General features: G+C 41.0%; 3 protein-coding genes across 3 annotated transcripts; 2 read left to right on the top strand and 1 right to left on the bottom strand.

The window, feature by feature from the left end:
- The first annotated feature begins 286 nt into the window (after positions 1-286).
- LOC116874072 (IQ domain-containing protein F5-like) lies at positions 287-1,106 on the top strand. The gene is made up of 2 exons (XM_032868496.1): positions 287-357; positions 554-1,106. The coding sequence occupies exons 1-2, from the start codon at positions 287-289 to the stop codon at positions 1,095-1,097; spliced, it is 615 nt and encodes a 204-aa protein (XP_032724387.1). The 3' UTR covers positions 1,098-1,106.
- Positions 1,107-9,450: 8,344 nt separating this feature from the next.
- IQCF2 (IQ motif containing F2) lies at positions 9,451-10,965 on the top strand. The gene is made up of 3 exons (XM_032868531.1): positions 9,451-9,513; positions 9,691-9,774; positions 10,535-10,965. Exons 1-3 carry the CDS (start codon positions 9,496-9,498, stop codon positions 10,916-10,918), a joined length of 486 nt encoding a protein of 161 aa, XP_032724422.1. The 5' UTR covers positions 9,451-9,495; the 3' UTR covers positions 10,919-10,965.
- Positions 10,966-23,648: 12,683 nt separating this feature from the next.
- Positions 23,649-25,519, bottom strand: LOC116874112 (IQ domain-containing protein F5-like). Its single transcript, XM_032868532.1, has 2 exons — positions 25,504-25,519; positions 23,649-24,091 (listed from the first exon to the last, which is right to left on the bottom strand). The coding sequence occupies exons 1-2, from the start codon at positions 25,505-25,507 to the stop codon at positions 23,652-23,654; spliced, it is 444 nt and encodes a 147-aa protein (XP_032724423.1). The 5' UTR covers positions 25,508-25,519; the 3' UTR covers positions 23,649-23,651.
- Positions 25,520-27,420: the final 1,901 nt, after the last annotated feature.

The following is a 27,420-nucleotide window of genomic DNA, read 5'->3' on the forward strand; positions in this document are numbered from 1 at the left end:
TGACAAGTGGGACTCAGACCCTGCCAAGCTGGGGAGTGGGGCAGCGAGGCTGTGTTTGGAGAAGGCATTGACACATGCAGGGGAAGCCGAGTATAGAACTGTGTGGGAGTGCGCGTGTACACGTGTGCACGTATGCGTGCTGACGTTTAAGATGTGTGAACCCCACAAAGTGAAAGTGCGAGATAAATGAGAAGGACTTCACACTGCATGGAGCAGGGCAACTTGTAATTCTGTGACTTGATGGAGAGACACAGCAGGTTGTGGGTTAAGCTGGATGGAGTCAGGCATGAATGCAAACAAAGGCTGCCACTTCTCCAGCCACCTTGCTGGGGTGAAGGGAAGGTATACGCAGCCCAGGTAGGTGGCCAGGCCCAGGCCCAGGTGGAACGTGGTGCATGGCGTGCTTCTTCCAGACAGACCAACCGGGATAGCTAGTGCCAGAATGCCCCATTCTACAGCCCAGGAGCCTGAGCCTCGGGGGGGCAATCTGAGGTCCATTAAGAGAGAGGCGCAGAGACCAGACACCTATCTGGTCTACTGGCTCCCTGCCCAGTGCCCCTGAACTTCTGAGCGAGCCCTGCTTGGCCTGCCCTGGAGCTGAGGTAGGTGGGGAACGTTCCCTGAGGATCCCTTGTTTATCTTTGCCACCTCTCTCCCCAAAGAAGAAGAAGCATCCTGACCAAGAGCAGAAAGCCATAAAGATCCAGGCGTGGTGGCGGGGCACCCTGGTGCGCAGGACCTTGCTGCACGCGGCCCTCAGAGCATGTGTCATTCAGCACTGGTGGAAGCTGATGCTGGCAAGGCTGCTGGAGAAGAGAAAGCGAGCAGCCCTCGAGTCCTCCTCGCGGCGAGAATGGGCAGTGGTCCAGCTGCAGTCCTTGGTCCGCATGTGGCGCGTCCGCCAGCGTTACTGCCGTTTGCTCCACGCTGTCCGCATCATCCAGGTCTACTGGCGCTGGCATAACTGCCATTCCCGTGGCTTTTTCCAGGGCACCTACGACCTCACGGCATCACATCTGGGTCTTGAACTTGAGATTTTTTTGGGCTCACAGATTTGTCGGATTACGGACTGCATCCCCTTCCCAATAAAGAACTGATCAGGTCTGCTCCAACTCTGCGTCACCGGGTCTCTTTCAGGCCCGCCCCAGGAGATCCATGTGTCAGCAGAGGGTCAGGGAAAATGGCCGCAGAGACTAGGCTTGGCACAGTCTGCTCCAAGGATGTGGCTGTGTTCCTCTGGGGTCCCTGGTGGAGAAGGATTCTAAGCCTCTGGTGCTAGAGGGCGGGGCCTGGAACCCATGAGCCTCCCCATCTGCCACCGGGAGGAGAGTTGGGGTCACAGAGCCACCCACTCAGCCAACTCCAGGGAGACTCCTTCACAGTGTGGTCCATGCACATGGTGCCCCCTGTGGCTGTGCCCCACGGAGGGTTCTTCATTCTTCACTGTCTTCCCATCACATTTAGAACAAGTCCAAAAGCCCTCCTGGGGTCTCCATAAGCCTACATGGTCCCGGCCTGGCCATGTTACCCTCTCCATGTCCTCCTCCTGGCCACCTGCTCTTCAGATCACCCCCCGCACCTCCACATTCCCATCTCAGCACTTTGCACTTGCTGCCTCCTCTCCTTTGGTAGACTTTCCAGGTGGAGCATCCCCTCCACTCATGTGTGTCTCTGCCCTATGCTCCCTCCTCAGGGAGACCTTCTTCAACCATCTTATTGAAATGACTTCCCCACCCTGTACTGTATGTTCTAGTACCTGACCCTGCTTTCCTGTTTTCAAAGTCCCCATTGCTACCCAAGATTATCTTACATCATTTTCTATTTTCTATTGCCCCCAGTAGAGGGTGAGCTCCAGGAGAGCAAGACTCTGGGTTCAGAGCTATTCCCAGAACCTAGGTCAGTAGTTCTCTCTTCTTATCCCTCTCTCTCCCATATATATATATGTGTGTGTCTATACACACACACACACACACACACACACATATGTGTGTGTGTGTATATATATGTATGTGTGTGTACATATATCTATATATGTACACACACATACATACATATATATATATATACAAACACATATATACATACACATATATATATTAGCTATTCTACATATCCTACATATTAAGCCATTTTTGTTATCCTTAAAAAAAAAATCCCTTTTGGGGTTGGGAGAGACTGGCCTTCCCAGGGCCAGCCAGTCCTTAGAGATAGATTTTCATCTGCAAAGGAACGAATTCAGGGCCATACCTCCTCTTTCTTTGTCTTGTACACCCACAGGAGGCCATATTCCTCTGTCTTAATCATCCCAAGCCAGGTACTAGGCATCTAAGCTTTAGAATGGGATCAAACTTAAGGGTTTTTTTTTTAATCAACTTAAAGTAGACTTATGGATATAAGTTGTGACATGTATGCTTCATGATAACCACAAAGCAAAAACCTACAGTAAATACCCAAAAGATAAAAAGTAATATAAGCATACCACTAAAGAAAGTCCTCAAACCACAAAGGAAGAGAGCAAGAAAAGAAAAACAGAGAGGAGCTACAAAAATAGCCAGAAAACAATAAACAGAATAGCAATAAGCACGTAACTTTGAATAATTACTTTAAATGTAAGTGGACTAAATTCTCCAATTAAAGGACACAGAATGGGTGAATGGTTAAAAATAAAAAAGAAGACCCAGCTATATGCTTAGATGTAAAGACACACAAAGACTGGAAGTGAAGGGATGGAAAAAAATATTCTGTGCAAATGGAAACCAAAAGAAAGCCGAGTAGCAATACTTACATCAGACAAAATAGACTTTAAAATAAAAGCTGTAATAAGAGATAAAGAAAGGGGCACCTGGGTGACTCAGTCGGTTGAGCTACTGCCTTTGGCTCAGGTCATGATCCTGGAGTCCCGGGATCGAGTCCCTCATCAGAATCCCTGCTTGGCAGGGAGACTGCTTCTCCCTCTGACCCTCTCTCCTCTCATGCTCTCTCTCTCACTCTCTCAAGTAAAAAAATAAAATATTTTTTAAAAAAGAAAGAGACAAAGAAAGGTGTTACACAATGATAAAAATTCAGTCCAACAAGAGAATATAACATTTATAAGTATTTATGTACCCAACACAGGAGCACCTAAATAAATAAAGCAAATATTAACTGACATAAAGGAAAAATAGACAGCCTTATAATACTATTAGGGGACTTTAACACTCCCACTTACATCAATGGATAGATAATTCAGCCAGAAAATCAATGAGAAAACATTGGCCTTAAATGACATGTTAGATCAGATAGAATTAACAAGTATACAGAACATGCCATCCAAAAGCAACAAAATACATGTTCTTTTCAAATGCACATGGACTACTTTCCAAGATAGATCATATGTTAGGCTACAAAACCAGTCTTAATAAATTTAAGAGGATTGAAATCATATCAAGCACCTTTCTGACTCTAATAGAAATTAATTACATGAAGAAAACTGGAAAATTCACAAATGGGCCAAAGAAATCAAAAGAGAAGTTTAAAAATGCCTTGAAACAAAAATACAATATAACATGCTGAAATTTATGAGATGCAGTATCAGTAGGTCTAAGAAAAAAGTTCATAGTGATAAATGCCTACTTCAGGAAACAAGATAAGTTTGAAATAAAGAACTTAACTTTGCACCTCAGTGAACTAGAAAAAGAAGGACAAAGGAGGCCAAAGTTAGTAGAAGAAAAAAAAATAACAAAGACCAGAGCAGAAATAATGAAACAGAGACTAAAAAGACAATAAAAATATCAATGAGAGATGGTTCTTTGAAAAAAAATAAACAGAATTCATAAGCGTTACCAGATTCACTGAAGAAAAAAGTGAGAAGGACTCAAAATCAGAACTAAAAGGGATGTTACAACTGATACCACAGAAATAAAAAGGATTATAAGAAACTACTTTGAACAGTTATACAACCTTGAAGAAATTGATAAATTCAGGGTGCTGGGTGACTCAGTAGTTAAGCGTCTGCCTTCGGGTTAGGTCATGATCCCAGGGTCCTGGGATCGAGTGCCACATCAGGCTCCCTGCTCTGTGGGAAGCCTTCTTCTCCCTCTCCCACTCCCCCTGTTTGTGTTCCCTCTCTCGCTGTATCTCTCTCTCTCTCTCTCTCTCTGTCAAATAAATAAATAAATAATCTTAAAAATAAAAGAAATTGATAAATTCCTGGAAACATATAACCTACTGAGACTGATCATGATGAAATAGAAAATCTGAACAGACTGATTGTTAGCAGAGATTGAATTAGTAGTCAAAAACCTATTTGGGTGTCTGGGTGGCTCTATCAGTTGAACAACTGACTCTTGGTTTTGGCTCAGGTCATGATCTCCTCGTCAGGAGATCAAGTTCTGTGTCCAGCTCCATGCTCAGCAGGGAGTCTGCTTCCCCTCTCACTCTCCCTCTGCCTCTCTCTCTGCTTTCCCACTCTCTATCTCTCAAATAAATAAATAAATCTTTAAAAAAAAAAACAACACCTCTCAACAAACAAAAGTTTAGGACCAGACATCTTCACTGGTGAATTCTACCAAACATTCAAAGAAGGATTAATACCAATCCCTCTCAAACTCTTCAAAAAATAGAAGAGGAAGGAACTCTTTCAAACTCATTTTATAAAGCCAACATTACCTTGATGCCAAAGCTAGACAAGGATGCCGTAAGAAAAGAAAATTATAAGTCAGTATTCCTGATTAACGTAAGTGCAGAAGTCATCAACAAAATATTAGCAAACTGAATTCAACAATACATTAAAAGGATCATATACCATGATCAAGTGGGATTTATTCCAGGGATACAAGGATGATTGAATATCCAAAATTCAGCCAATGTGATACACCGCATTAACAAAATGAAGGATAAAAATCCATCATCTCAACAGATGCAGAAAAAAATTGACAAAATTAAATGTTCATTTATTATAAAAACTCTCAACAAATGGGTTATAGAGGGAATGTACCTCAACCATAATAAACACCATATATGCCAAGCATACAGGTAGCATCGTACTTAATAGTGAAAACTAAAAGACCTAAGTCAGGAACAAGAGAAGGATGAAAACCTAAAAGACCTAAGTCAGGATGAAAACCTAAAAGACCTAAGTCAGGAAAACCTAAAAGACCTAAGTCAGGAACAAGAGAAGAATGTCCAATCTTGCCACTTTTATTCACCATAAAAGTGAATACTGAAGTCCTAGCCAGAGAAATTAGGTAAGAAAAAGAAAAAAAGGTCAAAAATTGGAAAGGAAGAAATAAAACTATCACTATTTACAGATAGCATGATATTATATTAGGAAACCCTAAGGATTCATCAAAAACTGTTAGAATAAACAAATTCAATAAAGTTACAGAATACAAAATAAATATACAAAAATCTGTTGTATTTCTTTACACTTATAATGAACTATCAGGGAAATTAAGAAAATAATCCCATTTACAATTGTATCAAAAAAAAATACCTAGGAATAAATTTAACCAAGGAGGAGAAAGACCTATAAATTGAAAACTACACAACATTAATGAAAGAAATTTAAGAAGACAAATAAATGGAAATATATTTCATGTCCATGGATTAGAAGAATTAATATTGTTAAAACATCCATACTACCCAAAACAATATAAGATTTCAATACAATCCTTATCAAAACTCCAATGGTATTTTTCACAGAAGTAGAAAATAATCATCATAAAATTTGTGTAGACTCACAAAAGACTCTGAAAAGCCAAAGTAGTCATGAGAAAGAACAAAACTAGAGGCATCACACTCGCTGATTTCAAATGATATTACAAATCTATAGTAATTAAAACAGTACGGTTGTTGTCATATAAAGAGACACAAAGGTCAAAGTACCAGAATAAAAATCTCAGAAATAAACTCATATACATATGGTCAATCAATTTACAACAAAGGAGTCAAGTTTATACAATGTGGAAAGGACAATCTTTTCAATAAATGATGTTGGGAAAATTAGATAGCCACATGCAAAAGAATGATATTGGCCCACCATCTATATATCATGCACAAAAATTAACTCAAAGAGTTAAATGTAAAGACTTGAATGTAAAACCGGAAATCAGAAAGCTCCTAGAAGAAAACATAGGTGGTAACCTCCTTGACATAGGTCTTAGTGATGATTTTTTAAATATGACACCAAAAGTAAAAGCAACAAAAGTAAAAATATATAAGTGAGATTACTTAAAAATTAAAGCCTGCACAGCAAAGGAAACCATCAATAAAATGAAAAGACAACCTACTGAATGGGAAAAAATAATTGCAAATCATATATCTGATAAGGGGTTAATATCCAAAATATATAAAGAACACATACAGCTCAATAGCAAAACAAAACCAAAAATAACAATCCTTAAAAATGGGTGGAAGACCTAACAGACATTTTTCCAAAGAACACATATAGATGGCCAACAGGTATGTGAAAAGATGTTCAATATTATTAGTCATCAGGGAAATGTAAGTCAAAACCACAAGAAGAGTGGGGCCGAGGTGGCTCAGTTGGTTAAACGTTAGACTCTGGTTTTGGCTCAAGTCCTGATCTCAGGGTCCTCCACAATGCAGTCTGCTTGTCCCTCTCCCTCTGCTCCTCTCCCAGCTTGCTTGCTCACTCTCTTTCTGGAATAAATAAATAAAATCACTTTAAAAATACACAATGAGGGTGCCTGGGTGACTCAGTTGGTTAAGCAACTGCCTTCGGCTCAGGTCATGATCCTAGAGTCCTGGGACCAAGCCCTGCATCGGGCTCCCTGCTCAGCGGGGTGTCTGCCTCTCCCTCTGACCTTCTCCCTTCTCAGGCTCTCTCTCACTGTCTCTCTCTCAAATAAATAAATAAAATCTTTTAAAAACACATACCCACAGTGAGATATAACTTCACACCTGTTAGAATGGCTATGATTTAAAAAAAAAAGACAAGAAATAAGTTGATGAGGATGCAGAGAAAAGGGAACACTTGTATACTGTTGGTGGCATGTAAATTGGTGCCGTCACTGTGGAAAACAGAATGGAGTTTCCAAAAAAATTAAAAATAGAACTATCATACTATCTAGCAATTCCACTGCTGGGTATTTATCTGAAGGAAACACACTAATTTGAAAAGATACATGCATCCCCATATTCATTGCAGCAATAGCCAAGATATGAAAACAACCTAAATGTCCATCGATGGATGAATGGATAAAGAAATTGTGGTATATTCAATGGAATGTTACTCAACTATAAAAAATAATGAAATCTTGCTATTTGCAACACCATGGATGAACCTCAAGGGCATTATACTAAGTGAAATAAGTCAGATGAAGAAAGAAAAATGCCACATACTTTCTCTTATATGGAATCTAAAACCAAAACCAAAACAAAACAGAAGCTCATAGATACAGAGAACAGATTGATGGTTGCAAGAGGCAGTGGGGGGAGGTGGAGAAATGCATGTGTTTTGTTTTGTTTTTAGGGAAAAAATAACTTACCATATGACCTAACAATTCCACTCCTAAGTATATACCCAAGAGAACTGAAAACATATGCCCATACAAAAACTTATATATCAATATTTATAACTATATTTTTCAAAATAGTCAAAAAGTAGAAATGACTCAAATGTCCATTAACTGATGAATGGATTAAAAAATGTAGAAATGCATGCAATGGAATATTATATGACCATAGAAAGGAACAAAACACTGACATGCTACAACGTGAGTGGACCTTGAAAACACTATACTAAGCAAAAGAAACCAGACACAGAAAGCCACTTATTGTGTGATTCAAATCATATGAAACATAACAAAATAGGCAAATTTATAAGGACATAAATTGGAACAGTGGTATTCAGAGATTGGGTTAGGGAAGAATGGAGATTGACTGCTAATGGGTATGAGGCTTATTTGGGGGCTTACAAAAGTGTTCTCAAATCAGATAGTAGTGATAGTTGCACAACTCTGTGAATATATTAAAACCTACTGGATTGTATAGTTTTAAATAGTGAGCTTTATAGAATTAAATTATATCTAAAAAAAAAAAGACTTTTACAGGGGTGCTTGGCTGGCTCAGTCAGTGGAGCATGTGACTCTCAATCTCAAGGTTGTGAGTTCGAGCCCCACGTTGGTTGTAGAGATTACTCAAAAATAAAATCTTCTAAAAAAAGACTTTTATAGAGAAAAATTGTGAAACCTTCTAGAAAGACATAAAATAATTCTTTTTTTAAAAGACATAAAAGAATTCTTAAGCAAAGAGAGGAATAATCCATGGTCTTAGAAGGAACTCAGTATCAGAAGGTAGCTTTTCTCCCCCAAATCAAAAATCCTAGTGGGACTTTTCAGGGAACTAACACTGACACTATGAAATGCTTGTTGGAAATCTCAGTCCAATAGGCTTGAATATTTGTCACATTGGAAATACCTGAATATGTAAAGTTTTTTTTTAGAGTTTGGATATGAATCTACCTGGTCTTGGGGACTTGTTTATGGTGGATCTTTAATATCCTTCTCAATTTATCAAGTTTTACATATTTCTTCGATTAATTTAATTTACATTTTGTTAGGAAAACATTTCCTCTTAGGAATGTCAAACAAATATCAAATTTGTTATTATGATATTCTTTTATTTATTTATTTATTTATTTATTTTTAAGATTTTATTTATTTATTTGACAGAGAGAGATCACAAGTAGGCAGAGAGGCAGGCGGAGAGGGGGATCGGGAAGCAGACTTTCTGCTGAGCAGAGAGCCTGATGTGGGGCTCAATCCCAGGACCCTGAGATCTTGAAATCATGACCTGAGCTGAAGGCAGAGGCTTTAACCCACTGAGCCACTCAGGCACCCCGTTGCTACCATGATATTCTTATATTTATTTAAATCTCCTTGTGATTGTCTTGCCTTTCTTGTTTCATTTTTGTTCTCTTTCTCCATCACCTAAGTTCATGGAGCATTTATCTTTAATACTGGTCTTTTCAAAAATACCACCTTTTAAATTTACTTTCCACCACCCATTTTTTTTCTATTTAATTTACATTTTTGTCTTTACTTTACCACTTTCTTGATTTATCTGTTCTCTTTCTTTCTAGTTTCCTATGGTGTATTGAGGCACTGAAACCTTAGTCAGGGGAAGACAGGAAATGCTAAGTCTGAGAAGACACTAGAGAGCTATATGGAGATACACTGCTGTGGTCCCTCCTATTCTCCTCTGTGGCTGATAATGAGGAGGGATGTGGATGGGCCTCACTGGAGGAGAGCCCTGGTTTCTCAAGTGCCCTATCTTTCCACTCTGAGCTCTGGTACATCTCTGACAAGAGGAAAGTAGACAGGGAGTAAAAATTCCCATGAAGCTTGTTCTGAAGAAGACTCAACTCTGTGGTAGATATCCTAATCCTTATGTCATAATGCAGTTGTGAACTCAGCTGTCCCTCTCATTTAACTCATGCCAGACTTTGGGAAGTAGAGAAATCAAGGCTAATGAACCATCTAAAGACAAGCCATGGGGATCCGATTTTGTGTAAGAGACGTGGCCAGATTTACTAGGCAAGCTAGGAGGGGGTGGAAATCACCTGGGACTTCACAGGTCTTGGGAAAAGAAGGGATGCTGAAGCACAGGGTATCTGAATACAGAGCCATAAAGAGTAAACAACAGTCTTAACTCATCCATTCATTTCCCATTTAATTCTGATGACAGACTCACGGAAATATAGTTCTAATTGTAATTGAAGATGTTGATGAAGTAATTGAATTGAAGAGGAAGAAGAAGCAGAACCTCGAGGTGGGTAAAATCTCCATGTAGTTAGGAGATATCCAGAACATTTATGTCTGTGTCATGAGGGTGTGGAAATGTGCTTTTTATGGATCCAGAGTCTAAAACAATCAGGTGTCAACTCAATATTGGCTCATTTTTTCCTCCACTCCCTTCTCTGCATGGACTCTCTGGGTCTCGGTTAGCCTATAGCATGAAAAGTGAATGGAGAGAATGAAAGCCATCAAGGAACAAGTGGATCTGGGAAGTGAGAATGTGAGGACTCTGAATTAGAGAGTATAATGTTCAAAATATGGGCTGGAGTAGAAAATGGGATGAGGGTGCTGAAAACCCACCACCGTCTTGAAGTACATTGTTGTGGCAGTGAGAAATCAATCAATGATGGTTGGGACTAGAATTAGCAAAGAATACCAGGCAAAGGCATTATGAGGCCAAACCTCCCAAACCCAATAAGCACTGAAGAGGTAGAGCATTACTAACAAGGTCCCTCATATCCATAATGCACCCTTCTAGCTACTAATGGTTTTCCCTTTATCCATACACCTGTGAGACCGTCAGGAGGATGGTGTGACTCTGAGAGCAGGGTGATCTGCCCATAGTGACAGAGGAGGGCTCACCACCCAGGTCTTCTGGCTCCTAGGCAGTGTCCTAACTCCCCTAAACACTTCAAAGAAATGACAATGGTTAAGAGAATCTGGGCCCCTTCCAGGAAGATCTTGGAAGTTGATGGCAGGAAGTTCCCTGAGTGGTCTCTCTTATCTCCACCTAGAAAAGTTTAAAAAAAAAAACAAAAGCAGCCACAGAGATTCAGGCCTGGTGGCGTGGCACCCTGGTACGCCGGACATTGCTGCATGCAGCCCTCAGGGCCTGGATCATTCAGCGCTGGTGGAGGCAGACCTTGGTGAACCTGCTGCAGAAGAAGCGAAGGGAAGCCCTGGTTACCTACGCAAATACAGTGAGGGCGGTGGTCAAGATCCAGTCTTTGGTCCGTATGTGGCGTATCCACTGGCGATACTGTCAGGTGCTCAATGCCATCCGTGTCATCCAATGCCACTGGGAATGCCAAAACTGTTATACCTGTGCTCTCCTCCGGGGCCACTGTGTAGTCACAGCCACTCACCTACAGTTCCACATTGAGATCATCAACCCCTAAGGGCTGGCAAGAAGGGGCACTGGGTTTCCTGTCCCCAGTAAAGATCTAATTGGGTCTGGTATGTCTCATGTTCTCCCCCAGCTAATGGAAATGTTGGGTCTTCGGCCATGCTACCTCCTCTTCTTCCTGGGAAAGAACTTCAGTGAGGTTTTCCCCGTGTGCCCATTGACCCCATTCTGGACTCACGATGACCAGATGCTATTTACTCAATTGTCAAAACAGAAACTGGGTCCTAGACTATCCTGATATATGACAGAGCCAGGAGTCTCAGTTCCCACTCCCAGCCCCATTCCTTTCTTCTCACCTGGGAATCTGAAAATAGCTGGGCTGCTTCTTCCTGAAGATTCTGAGTACCTCTGCATGTGGAAGAGACCTGAGAGTGCTCTCTGTCTGCTTGGGGTTGAGGTTGGTGGGGATACCTCAGACAAGGTATTTTTGACAAGCCCCTAGAGAAAATGCTAACATTTGCCTGACTCTTTTGGAACACTGCAGTGCAGCTCCAGGTGAAGGACAAGAGGCTGGTCTTAGTGATAGGTATAGCTGGGCAGGCTGATGAGCTGGTATGACTCTGGGGGTTAATGGAAAACAGGAATTCATGGTACTCCAACTCTATCTCCACAATATCCTTACCCAAATCCTTTTCCCTAAGGGCTGAGATACAAACAGAGCTCCCTCTGATATTATCCCATCCCTACTCTGATCTCCATTTTTGGTGATTTTACCATTGGCCAGATGGTCCTATCAATCTCCTTGCCTCTAATTATTTTTGCTCCCATCCTCAACCACTCACTCCCATAGTCATATAAAGCAACACGATTCAATAGAACTTTCTGTGATGATAGAAGTGCTGTATCCGTGCAGCCCAATGTGATAGTCACTAGCCACATATGGTTGTGAAGCCCTTGAAATGTGCCTGGTGCAACTTTAAAGAATTCAATCTTTAATTTAATCTAAGTTTAAATGGGCACATGTGGGTAATGGCTATTCCATCGGACAGTGTGTCTGTAGACCTCACCAGTACGAGTAATTCTTCTCTGGCCTAAATTGCTTTTTCTAGTGTCCCATTTTCTGATTACTTTATTCTATCCTTCCAGTTAACCTTTTAAATACACCCAATAGAATGTTTCTTCAAGTGAGAAGGTCTTCTAATCTATTGACCCTACCTTTTTAGTTTGTACAGCTGTCATCCCCATCATGTCCTTGCATCTTTCTTTACCCAGTTCAGACTCTATGGGTAATCATTGTAATCTCTGCCCTGCACAACTTGAGTCCTCTTAGTACTCTCCGTGCAAACAGTGTGTGGGGTGAACTCAACCATCTCCTTGCTCTGTGCCTACAGAAAAGTGAGCATGACTGGAGCAAAACGAACAACCCTGAGGCATGGTATCATTTTATATTCATGACTGCAGATATCTACTGGACAAATTTCCCGATACATTTCTCTGATATGCTTGCATCTCCATTTTCTGAGTTGAATATCTATATCACCTCCTTTCCAAATGTCCAATTCTACTTTTTCTACCCTTAAACTTGATTATGTCACCACACACTTAACTGAAGAAATGGGAATAGACTGGACCTCTATCTTCACACCACCACATTATCCATCCCAGCGCCATCTGGACCATAATTGTTGCCTTCCCTTCAGCTGAGATAAATGGTCTTTGATTCCATCAAAGCTCAACCCCTCCACTACCCTGTTACCATCTCAAGGTATTTTACCCTGCATCCAAACCCTACTATCTAAATTATCAGTGTCTACCTCTTCCATCCTTAACAAATATGCTCTTGGTCAATTTCTGTTCAGATTTTTGTTTCTCTTCATAGCAAAACATGTTGCTATTTCCACTTCTCTTCCTAACATTTTCTCTTCAACCATTTCCAGCCAGTCTCTATCACTCTCACTCCACAGGGACTGCACTGATCAACATTATCAATATTCCAGCTGGCCAAATCCAATGATTTTTTCTCTGTTTATACCTTATGCATCCTCTCTACATCAGGCTACAAAGTTAACTACTTCTTCCTTATTAGAATACATACTTTCGTAAAAAGGCAAACAACAAAAATCTTACCATTTAATCCATAAATACTTTAATATATATTTAATAAATGAGAACTTTGTAAAAAAAAATAACTTCACTATTGCTTCTTTCAACATTCACACTAATAACTTAATACTGTAGACTATGAATATGCACCCAATAACTGAGCTTCAAAATACATAAAGCATAATTCCCCTGTGCCCCATTGTAATCAACCACTACTCCACCACCAGACCCTAGCAACCACAGATCTCTACTCTATCTCTAATATTTTACCTTTTCCAGAATTTCATATAGAATGAATAATAGTTTGTTGCCTTTTGAAACTGGTTTCTTTTACTTAGCATAATGCATTTGAGAATTCTATATGGTGTAAGTATTCATTTTTTTTATTGCTGGGTAAAAATCCACTGTATGGATGTTAAAAGGACATCATTGCCTAGGTATAGTATTCTTGGTTGACAGTTGAAGTATCTTGGAGTTATTTGCAGTTTTTGGTGATTACAAATGAATCTGCTATGTATACTTGTTGTGTGAATCTAAGTTTTGCACTGTCTTTGGTTAAAAACCTAGATATAAGAGCTTCTCATTCTGGCACAAGATGGTGTCAACTCTCTTTTCCCTTCTCCTCCCCTCCCCAATAAATACAAACTAAATAGTCTGAAAATAATTCAATAGACAATCATAAAAGGACTCTAAATATGGAAAGAAGAAAGTGGGGATAAGCTAGAAACCTCAAGATTTTAAAATGTACACCATGATGAATTCCCTCAGTTATCTTTTTGTCTACCATATATCTCAGACTAGACACCAGAAATATCTGCAATCCAGAACCACTAACAGGTATAGGGAAAACAAAACAAAAACAAGAAAATCCTGCTCTCTATGGCCTAAGGAAGGGTAGCCCAGAAGAAACTATGCAGGGAGACCCATACGTCATAACAATGACAGGCTAAACTGACTGCGGTAATGACACTAGTACCCAGATGGGTCAATCTATCCCATGCTCTATACCTACTGGTAGCAGCAGGCATGATCTGTCCATAGCAGTGGAACCCAGGCTTATCTACCCTCTCCACAACCCACATTAGCCAGCAACAGTGCCCAAGTTGTCCTCAGAAGCAGTAGCAGCAGAACCCACCAATTTATCATCTGCTGGTGGAAGCAGGCCTTATTTACCTTCCTGATGAAAGAAACCGAACAAGAGACAAATAAATGGAAACCTATGTCCTGTTCATGGTAAAGAGGAGTTAGTATTGTTAAAATGTCCACACTACACAAAGTGATCTATAGATTCAATGCAATCCCTATCATAATTCCAATAGGATTTTTCACAGAAATAGAAAATACAATCTAAAATTTGTATCTAGGGGTGCCTGGGTGGCTCAGTGGGTTAAAGCCTCTGCCTTCGGCTCAGGTCCTGATCCCAGGGTCCTGGGATCAAGCCCCACATTGGGCTCTCTGCTCAGCAGGGAGCCTGCTTCCTCCTCTCTCTGACTGCCTCTCTGCCTACTTGTGATCTCTGTCAAATAAATAAATAAAATCTTTTAAAAAAATAAAATAAAATTTGTATCTAGCCATGAACAATCCTGAATAGCCAATATAATCTTGAGAAAAAAAAAACTGGAGGCATCATATTTCCTGATTTCAATTCATATTACAAAACAGTAGTTCTCAGAAAAATATGATACTGAGATAAAAACAGACACATAGACTGATGGGACAGAATAAAGAGCCCAGTAATAAACCCACACATGTATGGTCAATGTTTGACAAGAGAGCCAGGAATACACAATAGGTAAAGAATAGTGTCTTCAGTAAATGATGGGAAAACTGGATATCCACACGCAAAAGAATGAAATTGGACTTTTCATTTTATACCATATACAAAAATAAACTCAAAATGGATTAAAGACCTAAACATAAGACCTGAAACTATAAACTTCAAGAAGGAAGCATAGGAGGAAAAACTGCTTGACATTGGTATTGTCAATGATTGGAAACAATTGAGAAGAATTGGCTTTAAATGGTTGGTAGAATTCACCCATCAAGGGGTGCCTGGGTGGCTCAGTGGGTTAAAGCCTCTGCCTTCAGCTTGGGTCATGATCCCAGGGTCCTGGGAATCCATGCAGATTCCATGCAATTCTCAGCAGAGAACCTGCTTCCCTTCCTCTCTCTGCCTGCCTCTCTGCCTACTTGTGGTCTCTGTCTGTCAAATAAATAAATAAAAAATCTTAAAGAAAAAAGAATTCACCCATCAAGTATATGGTTTCATCAAGTATATGGTTTTGGCGGCTTTTCTATTTTGGGAGATTTTTTTAAATTACTTCTTCAATCTCACTCATTATTGATCTGTTGAGATTTTCTATTTTATCATGATTCAGTCATAGTAGGTTGTATGTTTCTAGGAACTTACCCATTTCTGCAAGGCTATCCAATCAGTTTGTGTATAGTTGTTTATAGTAATCTCTTACAATCCTCTGGTTTTCTGTAGTATCAGTTGTAATACACACTCTTTTATAATTTTATTTATTTGAAGCCTCTCGTTTTCTTGGTTAGCCTAGCTAAAGGTGTGTCAAAATTGTTTATCTTTAAAAAAATAACTCTGGGATGCTGTGAAATGTGTAAACCTGGCGATTCACAGACCTGTACCCCTGGGGATAAAAATATATGTTTAAAAAAATAAAATTTATTAAAAAAAATAACTCTGGGTTAATTGATTTTTTTCTATTATCATACTATTCTCTATTTCATTTGTTTCTGCTCTTAATATTTTTTCTCTCTTTGGCCTTTGTTCTTCTTTTTCTAGTTCTTTAAGGTATAAAGTTAGGTTGTTTATTTAAGAGCTTTTTTTCTTAATGTAGACATTCCACTATAAACTTCCCTCTTAGAACAGGTTTTGTGGCATCCCATAAATTTTGGTATGTTGTATTTTCATTTTTATTTGTCTCAAGATACTTTGATTTCCATTTTTATTTCTTTGGCCCATTGATTGTTCAGTAGCATGTTGTTTAATTTCCAATACTTGTGAAATTTTCAATTTCTTCTTTTTATTGATTTCTAGCATCATGCCATTGTGGTCAGAAAAGATACTTTGTATGGCTTCAATCTTCTTAAAATTTCCAAGACTTTTTTTGAGACCTAACATGTGATCTATCCTGGAAAATGTCCCCTGTGTGCTTGAGAAGAATGTTATTCTGGTGTCATTGGATGGAATGTTGTGGATATATCTATTAAGTCCATTTAGTCTATAGTATTATTCAAGTCCATTATTTCCTTATTGGTTTTCTGTCTAGATCATCTATATGTTGTTCAAAATGGGGTTTGAAGTCCTCTACTTTTATTGTATTGCTATCTGATTCTCCCTTACTTCTGTTAAGATTTGCTCTAGAGTCACCTGGATGGCTCGGTTGGTTGGGTGTTTACCTTTAGCTCAGGTCATGATCCTGTGGTCCTGGGGTCAAGCCCCATATTGGGCTCCCTGCTCAGTTAGAGCCTGCTTCTCTTTCTCCTCTCCACTTGTGCTCTCTCTCACTATCTCGTCACTATCTGACTCTCTCAAATAAATAAAATCTTAAAAAAAACAATTTTGCTCTGAATATTTAGGTGCTCTGGCACATATCTATTTACAAATGTTATAACCTCTTGATGAATTGACTCCTTTACTTCTATATAGTGACCTTTAACATGTTACTGATTTTTTTAAGTAGTCTCCACAACTAGACATGGAGCCCAACATGAGACATGGAGCCTCAATGTAGGGTTTGAACTCATGACCCTGAGATCAAGACCTGAGCTGAGATCAAGAGTCAGACACCTAACTGACTGAGCCACGTAGGCATCTCACTTGTGATTGATTTTGAATAAAAGTCTATTTTCTCTGATTAAAAAAAATAGCCCCATTAGATTTTTTGGGGTTATCATTTGCATGGACTATCTTTTTACATCTCTTCACTTTCAGCCTATATGTGTTCTTAAAGCTTAAGTGAGTCTCTTGTAGGCAGCTTATTGTTGATCTTGCTTTTCAAAAATCCTTTCTGAGTGAGAATTGAGTCCATTTACATTTAAAATAATTGTCCATAGAGAAGGACTTACTATTGCCATTATGTTAATTGTTTTCTGACTGTTTCATTATAGTCCCTGGTTCCTTTAATTCTTTATTGCTGTCTTTATGATTTATTTTTTGTAATGGCATATTTTAAATCTTTTTTTTTTAAGATTTTATTTATTTATTTGACAGACAGAGATCACAAGTAGGCAGAGAGGCAGGCAGAGAGAGAGGAAGGGAAGCAGACTCCCTGACGAGAAGAGAGCCCTATTCGGGGCTTGATCCCAGGACCCTGGGATCATGACCTGAGCTGAAGGCAGAGGCTTTAACCCATTGAGCCACCGAGGTGCCCCTCTAATGGCATATTTTAATTCATTTCTCTATTTTTTGTGTATCCATTAGAGGGTTTTTGTGTGTCTGTGTGGTTACCATGAGGCTTACATAAAACATCTTATACTTACAGCAATCTATTTTAGCATATTGACAACTTACCTTCAATTGCATACAAAACCTCTACACTTCTACTTTTCTTTCCCCCACATTTTATTTTACATTTTACATCTTTTTATATTGTGCATCCATTAACAAATTATTATAGCTATATTTTATCAATATTGTGTTTTTTCCACAGTCCCTTGTTGTTGTTGTTGTTGTTGTTGTTTTTAAGGTTGAATATACTTAAAACATGAAGTTACATTAGTTTCAGGTAAACAACAGTTATTCAACAACAGTTACATTGTGCTATGTTCACCACAAGTGTAGTTACCATCTGTCACCGTATAACACTATTACAATACGACCTGACTATATTCCCTATTTTGTACCTGTTATTCCCATGACTTCATCATTCCATAAATGAAAGCCTGTATCTCCCATTCCCCTCCATCCATTTTGCCCATCCCTCTAACCCCCACACCCTCCCCTCTGGCAACCATCTTTTAACTTCTATACTAGAGTTAAAACTGATTTATGCACCACTATTACAATATTAGGATATTCTGACTTTGACTGTATATTTAACTTTACCAGTGAGTTCTGTACTTTTATATGTACTCATGTTGTTTTGGAGGCGGGGGGGGCGTGGTTTGTGGTGGGCAGGGGGAGAGGAAGAGAGAGAATCTTAAGCATGATGGAGACTGACACAGGGTTAGATCTCACAACCGAGATCATGACCTGAGCTGAAATCGAGTCAGATGCTCAAACAGTTGAGCCACCCAGTCTCAGTGTTTTCCCACCCCACATTTTCACGTTGTTTCTTAGCATTCTTTCATTTCAACCTAAGACTCCCTTTAGCATTTCTTGTAAGGCTGATCTAGTGGTGATGAAGTCCTTCAGCTTTTCTTTGTCTCACCTTGATCTCTCCTTTAATCAACATCATTGTTGTAGTATTCTTGGTTGGCAGTTTTTTCTTTCAGCATTTTGACTATATCATCCCATTCCTTCCTGACCTGCAAGATTTTTGCTGAGATACCACTGATAACCTTTGTCTTTGTTTTTTTTGGCCAGGGGGTGGGGGGATGTCCCCTTCTATGTGACAAGTTGCTTTTATTCTGTTGCTTTCAAATTCTTCTCTTTGACTTAAAAAAAAAATTTTTATTATTTTTTTGACACAGAGAGAGAGAGAGAGAGAGTACAAGAAGGCAAGCAGAAGGAAGGGAGGGGGGCGCCTGGGTGGCTCAGTGGGTTAAAGCCTCTGCCTTCGGCTCAGGTCATGATCCCAGGGTCCTGGGAAGGTCATGATCCCGGGGTCCTGGGATCAAGCCCCGCATCGGGCTCTCTGCTCAGCAGGAAGCCTGCTTCCACCCACCCCCTGCCTGCCTCTCTGCCTACTTGTGATCTCTCTCTCTCTCTCTAATAAATAAATAAATAAAATCTTTAAAAAAAAGAAGAAGAAGGAGAGGGAGGAGCAGGTTTCCTGCTGAGCCAGAAGTCTGACGTGGGGCTCAATCCCAGAACCCAGGGATCACAACCTGAGCCAAAGGAAGATGCTTAACTGGCTGAGCCATCCAAGAGCCACCTGATTTTTTTTTTAAGATTTTACTTATTTATTTGAGAGAGAGCATGTGAGAGAGCACAAGCAGAGTAGAGAGGGAAAGGGAGAAGTAGATTCCCTGCTGAGCAGGGAGCCTGATGTGGGACTCAATCCCGGACCCTAAGATCACGACCTGAGCCAAAGGCAGATACTTAACCAACTGAGCCACCCAGATGCCACTGTCTTTGACTTTTAACAATTTGATTATAATGTATCTCAGAGTAGTATTTTTTGCATTGATCTTGTTGGGGTCTTTTGAGCTTCAGGTACCTTGATGTCCATATCTCTCCCAAAATAAAGGGAGTTTTCAGCTATTATTTCTTTAAATAAGCTTCCTGCCCCTTCCCCTTCTCTTCTGGGAATTTTATGATGTGTATATTTGTTTAGTTAATGGAATTCCATTTTTCATGTAGGCGTTCTTCAGTCTTTTTCATTCCTTTTTTCTCTTTGTTTCTCTAAATGGCTAACTCCAAATAACCTCTCTTTGAGTTCCCTGATTCTTTCTTCATGTGATCAAGTCTACCATTGAAGCTTTCTATAGATTTTCAGTCTTCCATTGTATTCCGTAGCTCTAGGATTTCTGTTTGTTTCTTTTTTATGGTTTCTATTTCCTAAACTTCTGATTTTGTTCATTGTTTTCCTGATTTTGATTAGTTGTGTTCTCTTGCATTTCATTCAATTTCCTTTTTTTTTTTAAGATTTTATTTATTTATTTGACAGAGAGAGAGACAGCGAGAGAAGGAACACAAGCCGGGGAGTGGGAGAAGGAGAAGCAGGCTTCCCACCCAGCAGGGAGCCCGAGATACAGGGCTAGATCCCAGGACTCCGGGATCATGACCTGAAAGGAAGGCAGATGCTTAATGACTTAGTCACCCAGGCGCCTCTCATTCAGTGTCTTTAAGGTAATTATTTTGAATTCTTTGTCAGGCAATTTGAAGATCTCCATTTCTTTGGGCTCACTTACTGGAACATTATTAGTTTCCTTTGTTGGTGTCATGTTTGCCTGATTCTTCCTGATGTGTATAACCTTGTATTGGTGTCTGTGCATTTAAAGGACCAAACACCTCTTCTACTCTTTACAGACTGTTTTTGGCAGGTAAAGACTTTGACCTTTGGTTCCTCAGGCTGGCATTACCTTCAGAATCACAGTCAAGCTGGGTTGGAGCTGAGTCATGTGACCTTTGCCAGGTCCACAGCAGGGTTCACTGTTGGGTCTGTTGTCAGAGACCTGGACAGGCATAGATCCTATCTGATCCCTGCATGGACATGCCTGCCATTGGGACCTAGTTCAGTAGGGATGCTGCTGAGACAAGTGTCCACTTCAGGTCCACAGCTGGGTCTGCAGACCACAGGTCTGTTAACCAGCTATATGGATGATTGTGGCTCCCTCCAGGTCCCTCTAAGAAGGCTTGTGCCAGAATACTGGGTATGCCCTGGACAGGCAGAACTAGGCCCAGACCATGGCTGAGAGGGTCTGGAACTGATTCCCAAGGCTGCTTCAGTTGTTCATAGCCAAGATTGAGGTCTGCAAGCCTAGCTCTGGAGGCAGATGGGTGTGTCTTCTAGTTGGTCTCTGGGTGGGCAGGACTGCTCATGAATTGTGACTGGGATGGGCTGTAACCAAGTTAGAGAGCCATTTCATGGATCTGCTGTCATACCAAAGTTACCTACCCTGTTTTCAGGGGCACTTACAGACATTTCTCCCAGTGGGCCCCCAGGCTGGCAAGATATCCTAGGGACTGAAGCTGGGATGAACTAGAACCAAACTACAGGGCCATTTCAGGATGTCCTGGGGTTCAGAGGGGCTTGTTTCCCACTGGACTCCTGGGCTGTCAGGATTGCTTGCAGACTGCTGTGGGGAGGAGCTTGAGCTAAGAGCCATTTCAGGATCTGTGTCAGACCAAGTTTAACAGGCTTTGCTCCAGGGGCTCCCAGGCTGTGGCTGAGAGGTGCCAGAGCTGGGTCACAGGCTACTTCAGGGTCACAACTAGGGCCAAGGTCTGTGGGCCTGTTGCCTAAGACATAAGCACCAATGACTCCTCCCAGGTTCCTTGATGTATGATGTGATTGTAAAATCAAGGCCAAACAGGGGGCACAGAGCTGTTTCCAGGTGTGTAGACGGGACCATGTTTGGTGAGTCAGCCACTAGGCATGGGCCAACATTCTCAAAATGGACCTCCTTGGTCTTGACTCCAATGAGGTTTCACAGTCTCTTAGCTGGATTCCAGAGCTCCCACAGAGTATTTTTATCCATGAGTGGCAGCCAAGTTATTGCTGCTGAAGGGCAAGATGAACAGGGAAACTCCTTTTCCACCATCTTGCTGATGTCACTGCGCTAGAATACATATTTTTTTTAACTCCCAAAACAAAACAGTAAAAAAAGAAACAACCAGCTAGAAAATGAGCAAAAAACATTGACAGATATTTCCCTGGAGAGTATATAGATGGCAAGTAAGCATTTGCAACAACATGGATGGGTCTAGAGAATGTAATGCAAAGTGAAATGAGTCAGAAAACGACAAATCAAATACCGTAAGATTTCACTCAGGTGGAATTTAAGGAACAAAACAAATGAACAGAGAAAAAAAAAAAGACAAACCAAAAAATAGGGTGTCTGGGTGGCTCAGTGGGTTAAGCCTCTGCCTTTGGCTCAGGTCATGATCTCAGGGTCCTGGGATCGAGCCCTGCATCGAGCTCTCTGCTCAGCAAGGAGCCTGCTTCCTCCTCTATCTCTGCCTGCCTCTCTGCCTACTTGTGATCTCTGTCCGTCAAATAAATAAATAAAATCTTAAAAAAAATAGACTATAAATATAGAGAATAAACTGACAGTTACCAGAGAGGGAGTCAAGGGGAAGAGGGATGGGTGAAATAGATGAAGAGGACTAAGAGTATATTTACCATGATAAGCGTTGAGTAATGTATAGATTTGTTGAATCACTATATTGTATGCTTGAAACTAGTATAACACTGTATGTTAACTCTACTGGAATTTTAAAAATAAATAAATAATATTTTAATTTTTAAAACTTACTGTAACTTTGGTTTGTAACTCTAGTTTTTTGCTTTCTACACAATTTAAGAGACTAATGCATTAAAAAAAATTATTAGTCTGGGGTGTCTCAGTGGCTCAGTCCATTAAATGGCTGCCTTTGACTCAGGTCATGATTCCAGGGTCCTGGGATGAAGCCCCACATCAGGCTTCCCTGCTCAGTGGGGAGTGTGCTTCTCCCCCTGCCCCTCCTCCCACTTGTGCTCTCTCTCAAATAAATAAAATATTTTTTAAAAATAGGATCAAATCTTTGTAAATCATATACCTGATCAGATATTAAAATCCAGAATATATAAAGAACACCTATAAACAACAACCACAAGCAAAAAACTGATTCAAAAATGGACAAAGGATTTAATAAATATTTCTTCAAAAAAGATCTGCAAATGACCAATAAGCATATGAAAAGATATTCAACATTACTAATTAAGGAAATGCAAATTAAAACTATAATGAGCTACCACCCCACATCCATAGGATGGCTACTATAAAAAAACAAACAAACAAACAAACAAAAAACGTTGTGGGGAGGAAAGAGAGAGATTTACAAGTGTTGGCAAGGATGTGGGGAAATTAGAACCCTTGTGCACTGCTGATGGGAATGTAAAATGGTACAGATGCTAAGGAAAATAGCATAGCAATTACTCAAAAATTTAAAATCAAATTACTGCATGATCCAGCCATTCCACTTTTGAGTATATATCCAAAAGAATCAAAAGCAGAACCTCAAAGAGATCTTTGTACACCCATTTTTTCACAGCAGTATCATTCACCATAGCCAAAAGGCAGAAGCAACAAAAGTATCCATCCATGGATGAATGGATAAATAAAATACGGTTTATACATACAGTGGAATGTTATTCAGCCTTAGAAAAGAAGAAAATTCTAACACATGCTACAACATGGGTGAACCTTGTAGACATGCTAAATGAAAAAAAGCCCATCACTAATAATAATAATAGACATAATCATAATACTGCATTGTTCCACTCAAATTAGGTTTTTACAATGATCGAGTTCATGGAGACAGAAAGTAGAATGGTGGTTGCCTGGGACTGGGGAAAGGGGGGAATGGAGAATAATTGTTTAATGGGTACAGAGTTTTAATTTTGGAAGAAAGTTCTGGAGATGGATGGTGGTGATAGTTGCACAGCAACATGAATATACTTAATGCCACTGAGCTCTTTACTTAAACATCGTTAAAATGATTAACTTTATGCTATGTATATTTAACCACAATTTTTAAAAGACGACACAGTCCTCCATGTTGCACAACTACAGAAGGCGCCATTTATATGGACCACACCATAAAAGAGTCTCCCTGGAGTTGGTCAACCTGGCGGACCCGAAGCCCTAACTCTCTTACCCATGGCAGACATTGCTAATCAATCTGTTCAAAGGTCCTATTCATCCAGCACTAGGCTCTCAGAATCTTTCTACACACTAGGCACCAGACAAACCTTGCCACTTCCTGAGAACTGATTTATGAGATGCCATCATGAGATCAATGACCTGAAATCTGACAAAGAAAGCTGGGGACACAGGTATAGCAGACCTGATCATTCCTTTATTGGAAGGGGTATGCACTGTTGCACTCTACAAGCCTGTGCGCCTAAAGAGATTTCAAGTTGAAGATTCAGTTGGCTTTCTTTGAAGATGTAATGGCCCTGAATAAAGCCACGGGAACGGCAGTTATGCCAGCGCCAGTAGAGCTGGATGATGCGGGCAGCGTGGAGCAAACGGCAGTAACGAAGGCGTACGCGCCACATGCGGACCCAGGATTGCAGCTTGACCACTGCCCATTCTTGGCGTACATAGAAATCTAGGGCCAGTTTCCTCTTCCTCTCCAGCAGCTTCACCAGCATCTGCTTCCACCAGCGCTGAATGATACATGCTCTGAGTGCCGCGTGCAGCAGCGTACGGCGTACCAGGGTGCCCCGCCACCACGCCTGGATGAACACGGCCGCTTCCTCTTCCCTGGTGATCTTTTTGGGGGGGCCTTGCAAGAGAAAATGGGACACTTAAGAAACTCATGCATTTGAGCCCTAAGGTGTGCCAGGAAGAATCCCCGGTCTCTATCGACAGCCATCCCTTTCTCTGACATCCAGCAGAGCCATTTTGGGAAACAGCTGGACGAGACCAAGTAGGTGTCCTGCATCTGCCACTGTCTTGATGGACACGGACACACCATCTTCACCCTCTGAATCTAAGGGTCTCCATCTGCACTTGCAATGTCACCCAGTTTTGCATGGACCTGGTTGGCCAGTCTAGAGCAAGAACACCATGATCCGGAGGTGAAAGAGATTCAAGTTTTACCTGGACCTGACCATTTACCAAAGATCCATGTCTCTTGCCTCAGACTCCTCCCATCTGCTGGAGAAGCGGCATCTTTTCTCCCCCTGCCCTCTCACTTCTGACTTCAGGCTACACCCATAACCTACTGTCTCCCATATGCCTCACCAAAGTGTTAAAAGTGTCTTCTGCCTTATACAGTTTGTTAAGAACTTAAACACCAGTTAACACATTCATCAGTACAAAGATATACATGCACACACACAACTGTAGACCCAATCTTCCTGTAGCTCTACCTTTGCATTCCCCAAACACCAAAACAAGTCCCCACCTTGTAGCTCCCAACCTTATGTAATCTGAATTCATACTCTTTGCCCACCTCCTTGGCACAATCCATACATCTTGGCCAGACCCACATCACAACCTAAGGAGGTAATGGGGGAAAAGGATAGCCAAGGAAGAGTCAATCCACGTTCATTCTAACTCTGTGTATGGTGACTATTCATCTCAGTTTGCCTGGTACACTGGGTTTATGTCTGCTTGTCCTGGAGTAATGTTGATAAGTGCCTCTCTCACTCACGGAAGCATCTCTCTTTAGATAATTTACATGGTCACAGAGTTTTGGGGTATTCCACCAGACCCCAAGGGTCAGAGATGTCACAAGTCAAGGCTCTTCCCAACATAGTAGAGCCTGGAACCATCTACCCATGGAGGAGTGGGGAGGGTAGTAGCAGTGGTGTGGGCAGGATTGTCAGGGGCAGAGTTACTTCCCCCATCTTCCTTTTGCTCCTTCAAGCTCTGTTCTACCAATGTGACTTCATCATCTTTGACAATAACTTGGAAAATTTGCTGTCCTGTAGTCAGAGTTTAGAGAGAAAAACATTGGCGAAAGTAAGGGTGCTCTCCCCATCACTAGGTGCCAAGTCAACCACACAGCTTCCTGGCCTTTCCGAGGACCTGAAAAGGAGGTGGGGGAGTCCCATCCAGACGTATCTATGGGAGATTTACTGCCCTCCCAGAGAGCTTGGATGGATCTGACTATCTCTTATAAAACATTAAATCCCTATGACTTGTGCTGGATGGTCAAATCCCACTCAGGTCTTCACTTTACTAATTTACCCATGGTTAGGGGCAAGATGGTCCCATCACTCTCAGGTCTGGACTCCTCCAGCCACACGCTGGCAGCAGAAGTGGAGGAAGAGTGAGAGATATGATGTCATAAGGGCCACTATGACTCAGGCACCAGGATGGTTTCCAGCAGTTGAACCCCTGTCTAAGAATAACCTGAAGACCTGCCCTTTCTTTCTTACCAGAATGGTCAGAGTTCTGGATACAAAGAAGAACACCCCAAATATTAACTCACTGACACAAAAGTGTATAGTGATACTCATTAAAGCCTGGCTGGCATTTATTACATGGATTTCAGATCATTTAAACAATGATATTCCAAATAACAGAATGAGTGTGCTACTGATATAGAAAGGTGTATAAGATTAGCAATCTTATAGAAAGGTGTATAAGATTAGCAATCATCAAATCAAGATGAATTCAATATAAATACATATTTATACACATGTGTCATAAAAGCATTATTTTTAAAGGGGGTGAAGATAGGAAGATATAGATAAAAATTAGCAATAATCTTCTCTGATGGAGAACCCAGAATTGGGGGAACAGAGTAAACTCCCTCATTGTGGCTAAACCTCTTATGTCTGGCCTAAATCTCAGTCATCTAGTTATCAGGCCCCTGAGAGAGCAGGACCCATACAGACCAGAAAATTCATGAAGTCCCCAGGACCAGCCAGCGTCTTCATCTCAGTGTCAAGTAGCATCAAGTACTCTTCTGTCTTCCTCTTTCCCTGAGAGCCCCAAGCTCACAGCCAGGAGATGCATGAAGGACAACCACTATACAAGAAGTGCCCCACTTCTGCCTGCTCCTGGACTCTGAAGACCCATGTAGTCATTGTGAGGACCTGGTTCCTTCTCAGGGTAATAGCCCCAGAGATCACTGAAAAGTACACTTGCAATGTGTAGAGTACATATGGGGAGACACTGTGGGGATCTAGAGGGATGTAGAGAAGACACACACTCCTTTCCCCCATCCTCTACCACCTTTTTTGGTTTCCCCTCACTTTTGACTAGCATCTCTCCTGGTCTAGGCAATTTAACTAGAGGGAGAAATTATCCAGCCCCTCATCCCTGAGGTGTCTGATTCTCTATTTGCGATACTTCTCAGGCCATGACTGTGTTCATCTACCATCACACCTGGGCAGCAAAGCGCCAACAGATCTTCCAGTGAACCACCCAAGCAGTATCCATAGTCTTCCCTACCTACACAGTGTGGCAGCAGACCCTCGCCTTCTCCTGATGAGTAGCGTTAATTATCCCTGCCAGTATGGTGACTCCTTTCACTACCTGATTGTCTCTTGGCAAAGGATTCTGAAGTGACTGAGTCTCAGCCATAGCTTTAAGTTTAATGGGACTCTTACTATGACCCTTGATGACTGCTTTCCTCCCTAGAAACTAGAACCTCCAATTGAATGGAGCCTGTAAAGACACAAAGCCCAGATTCCCACAAGTATAACTGGAAGGGGTGCTCACAGATGTATTACCACTGCCACATTGATTCTGAGACATTGATTCTGAGATATATACATTCTACCTATTAGGGACCCAGCACTATGTAATGTGCATTGATCAAGGGCTTCGGCTAGCAAACCATGCTGTAGGTTAAATCCAGCCCACTGCCTGTTTTTGTTTGTTTATGTATTTGAGAGAGAGTGAGAGAGCGAGAGCATGAGTGGCCTGAGTGGCAGAGGCAGAAGCAGACTCCACTGACCAGGGAGCCCAGTGTGGGACTCGATCCCGAGAGTCCAGGATTGTGACCTGAGCCAAAGGCAGATGCTTAACCGACTGAGCCACCCAGGTGCTCCACTCCCACTGCCTGTTTTTATACATCCTGCAAAGAATGGTTTTTACATTTTTCAGTGGTTAAAAAATTAAGGAATAAAAAAGCTCATGACACATGGAAATTAC

Source organism: Lontra canadensis, unplaced genomic scaffold (assembly GCF_010015895.1).
Source record: "Lontra canadensis isolate GAN:19392208 unplaced genomic scaffold, GSC_riverotter_1.0 scaffold35, whole genome shotgun sequence".
Taxonomy (NCBI): Eukaryota; Metazoa; Chordata; class Mammalia; order Carnivora; family Mustelidae; genus Lontra; species Lontra canadensis.

What these genes read in the sequence shown, in the direction of transcription:
- IQCF2 (XM_032868531.1), top strand. An exon ending in AGAAGAAGCAGAACCTCGAG is followed by an intron (nt 9,775 to 10,534) that starts GTGGGTAAAATC and finishes ATCTCCACCTAG; the next exon opens with AAAAGTTTAAAAAAAAAAAC.
- LOC116874072 (XM_032868496.1), top strand. Translation starts at nt 287, where the DNA reads ATGAATGCAAACAAAGGCTGCCACTTCTCCAGCCACCTTGCTGGGGTG. An exon ending in GGAAGGTATACGCAGCCCAG is followed by an intron (nt 358 to 553) that starts GTAGGTGGCCAG and finishes CTCCCTGCCCAG; the next exon opens with TGCCCCTGAACTTCTGAGCG.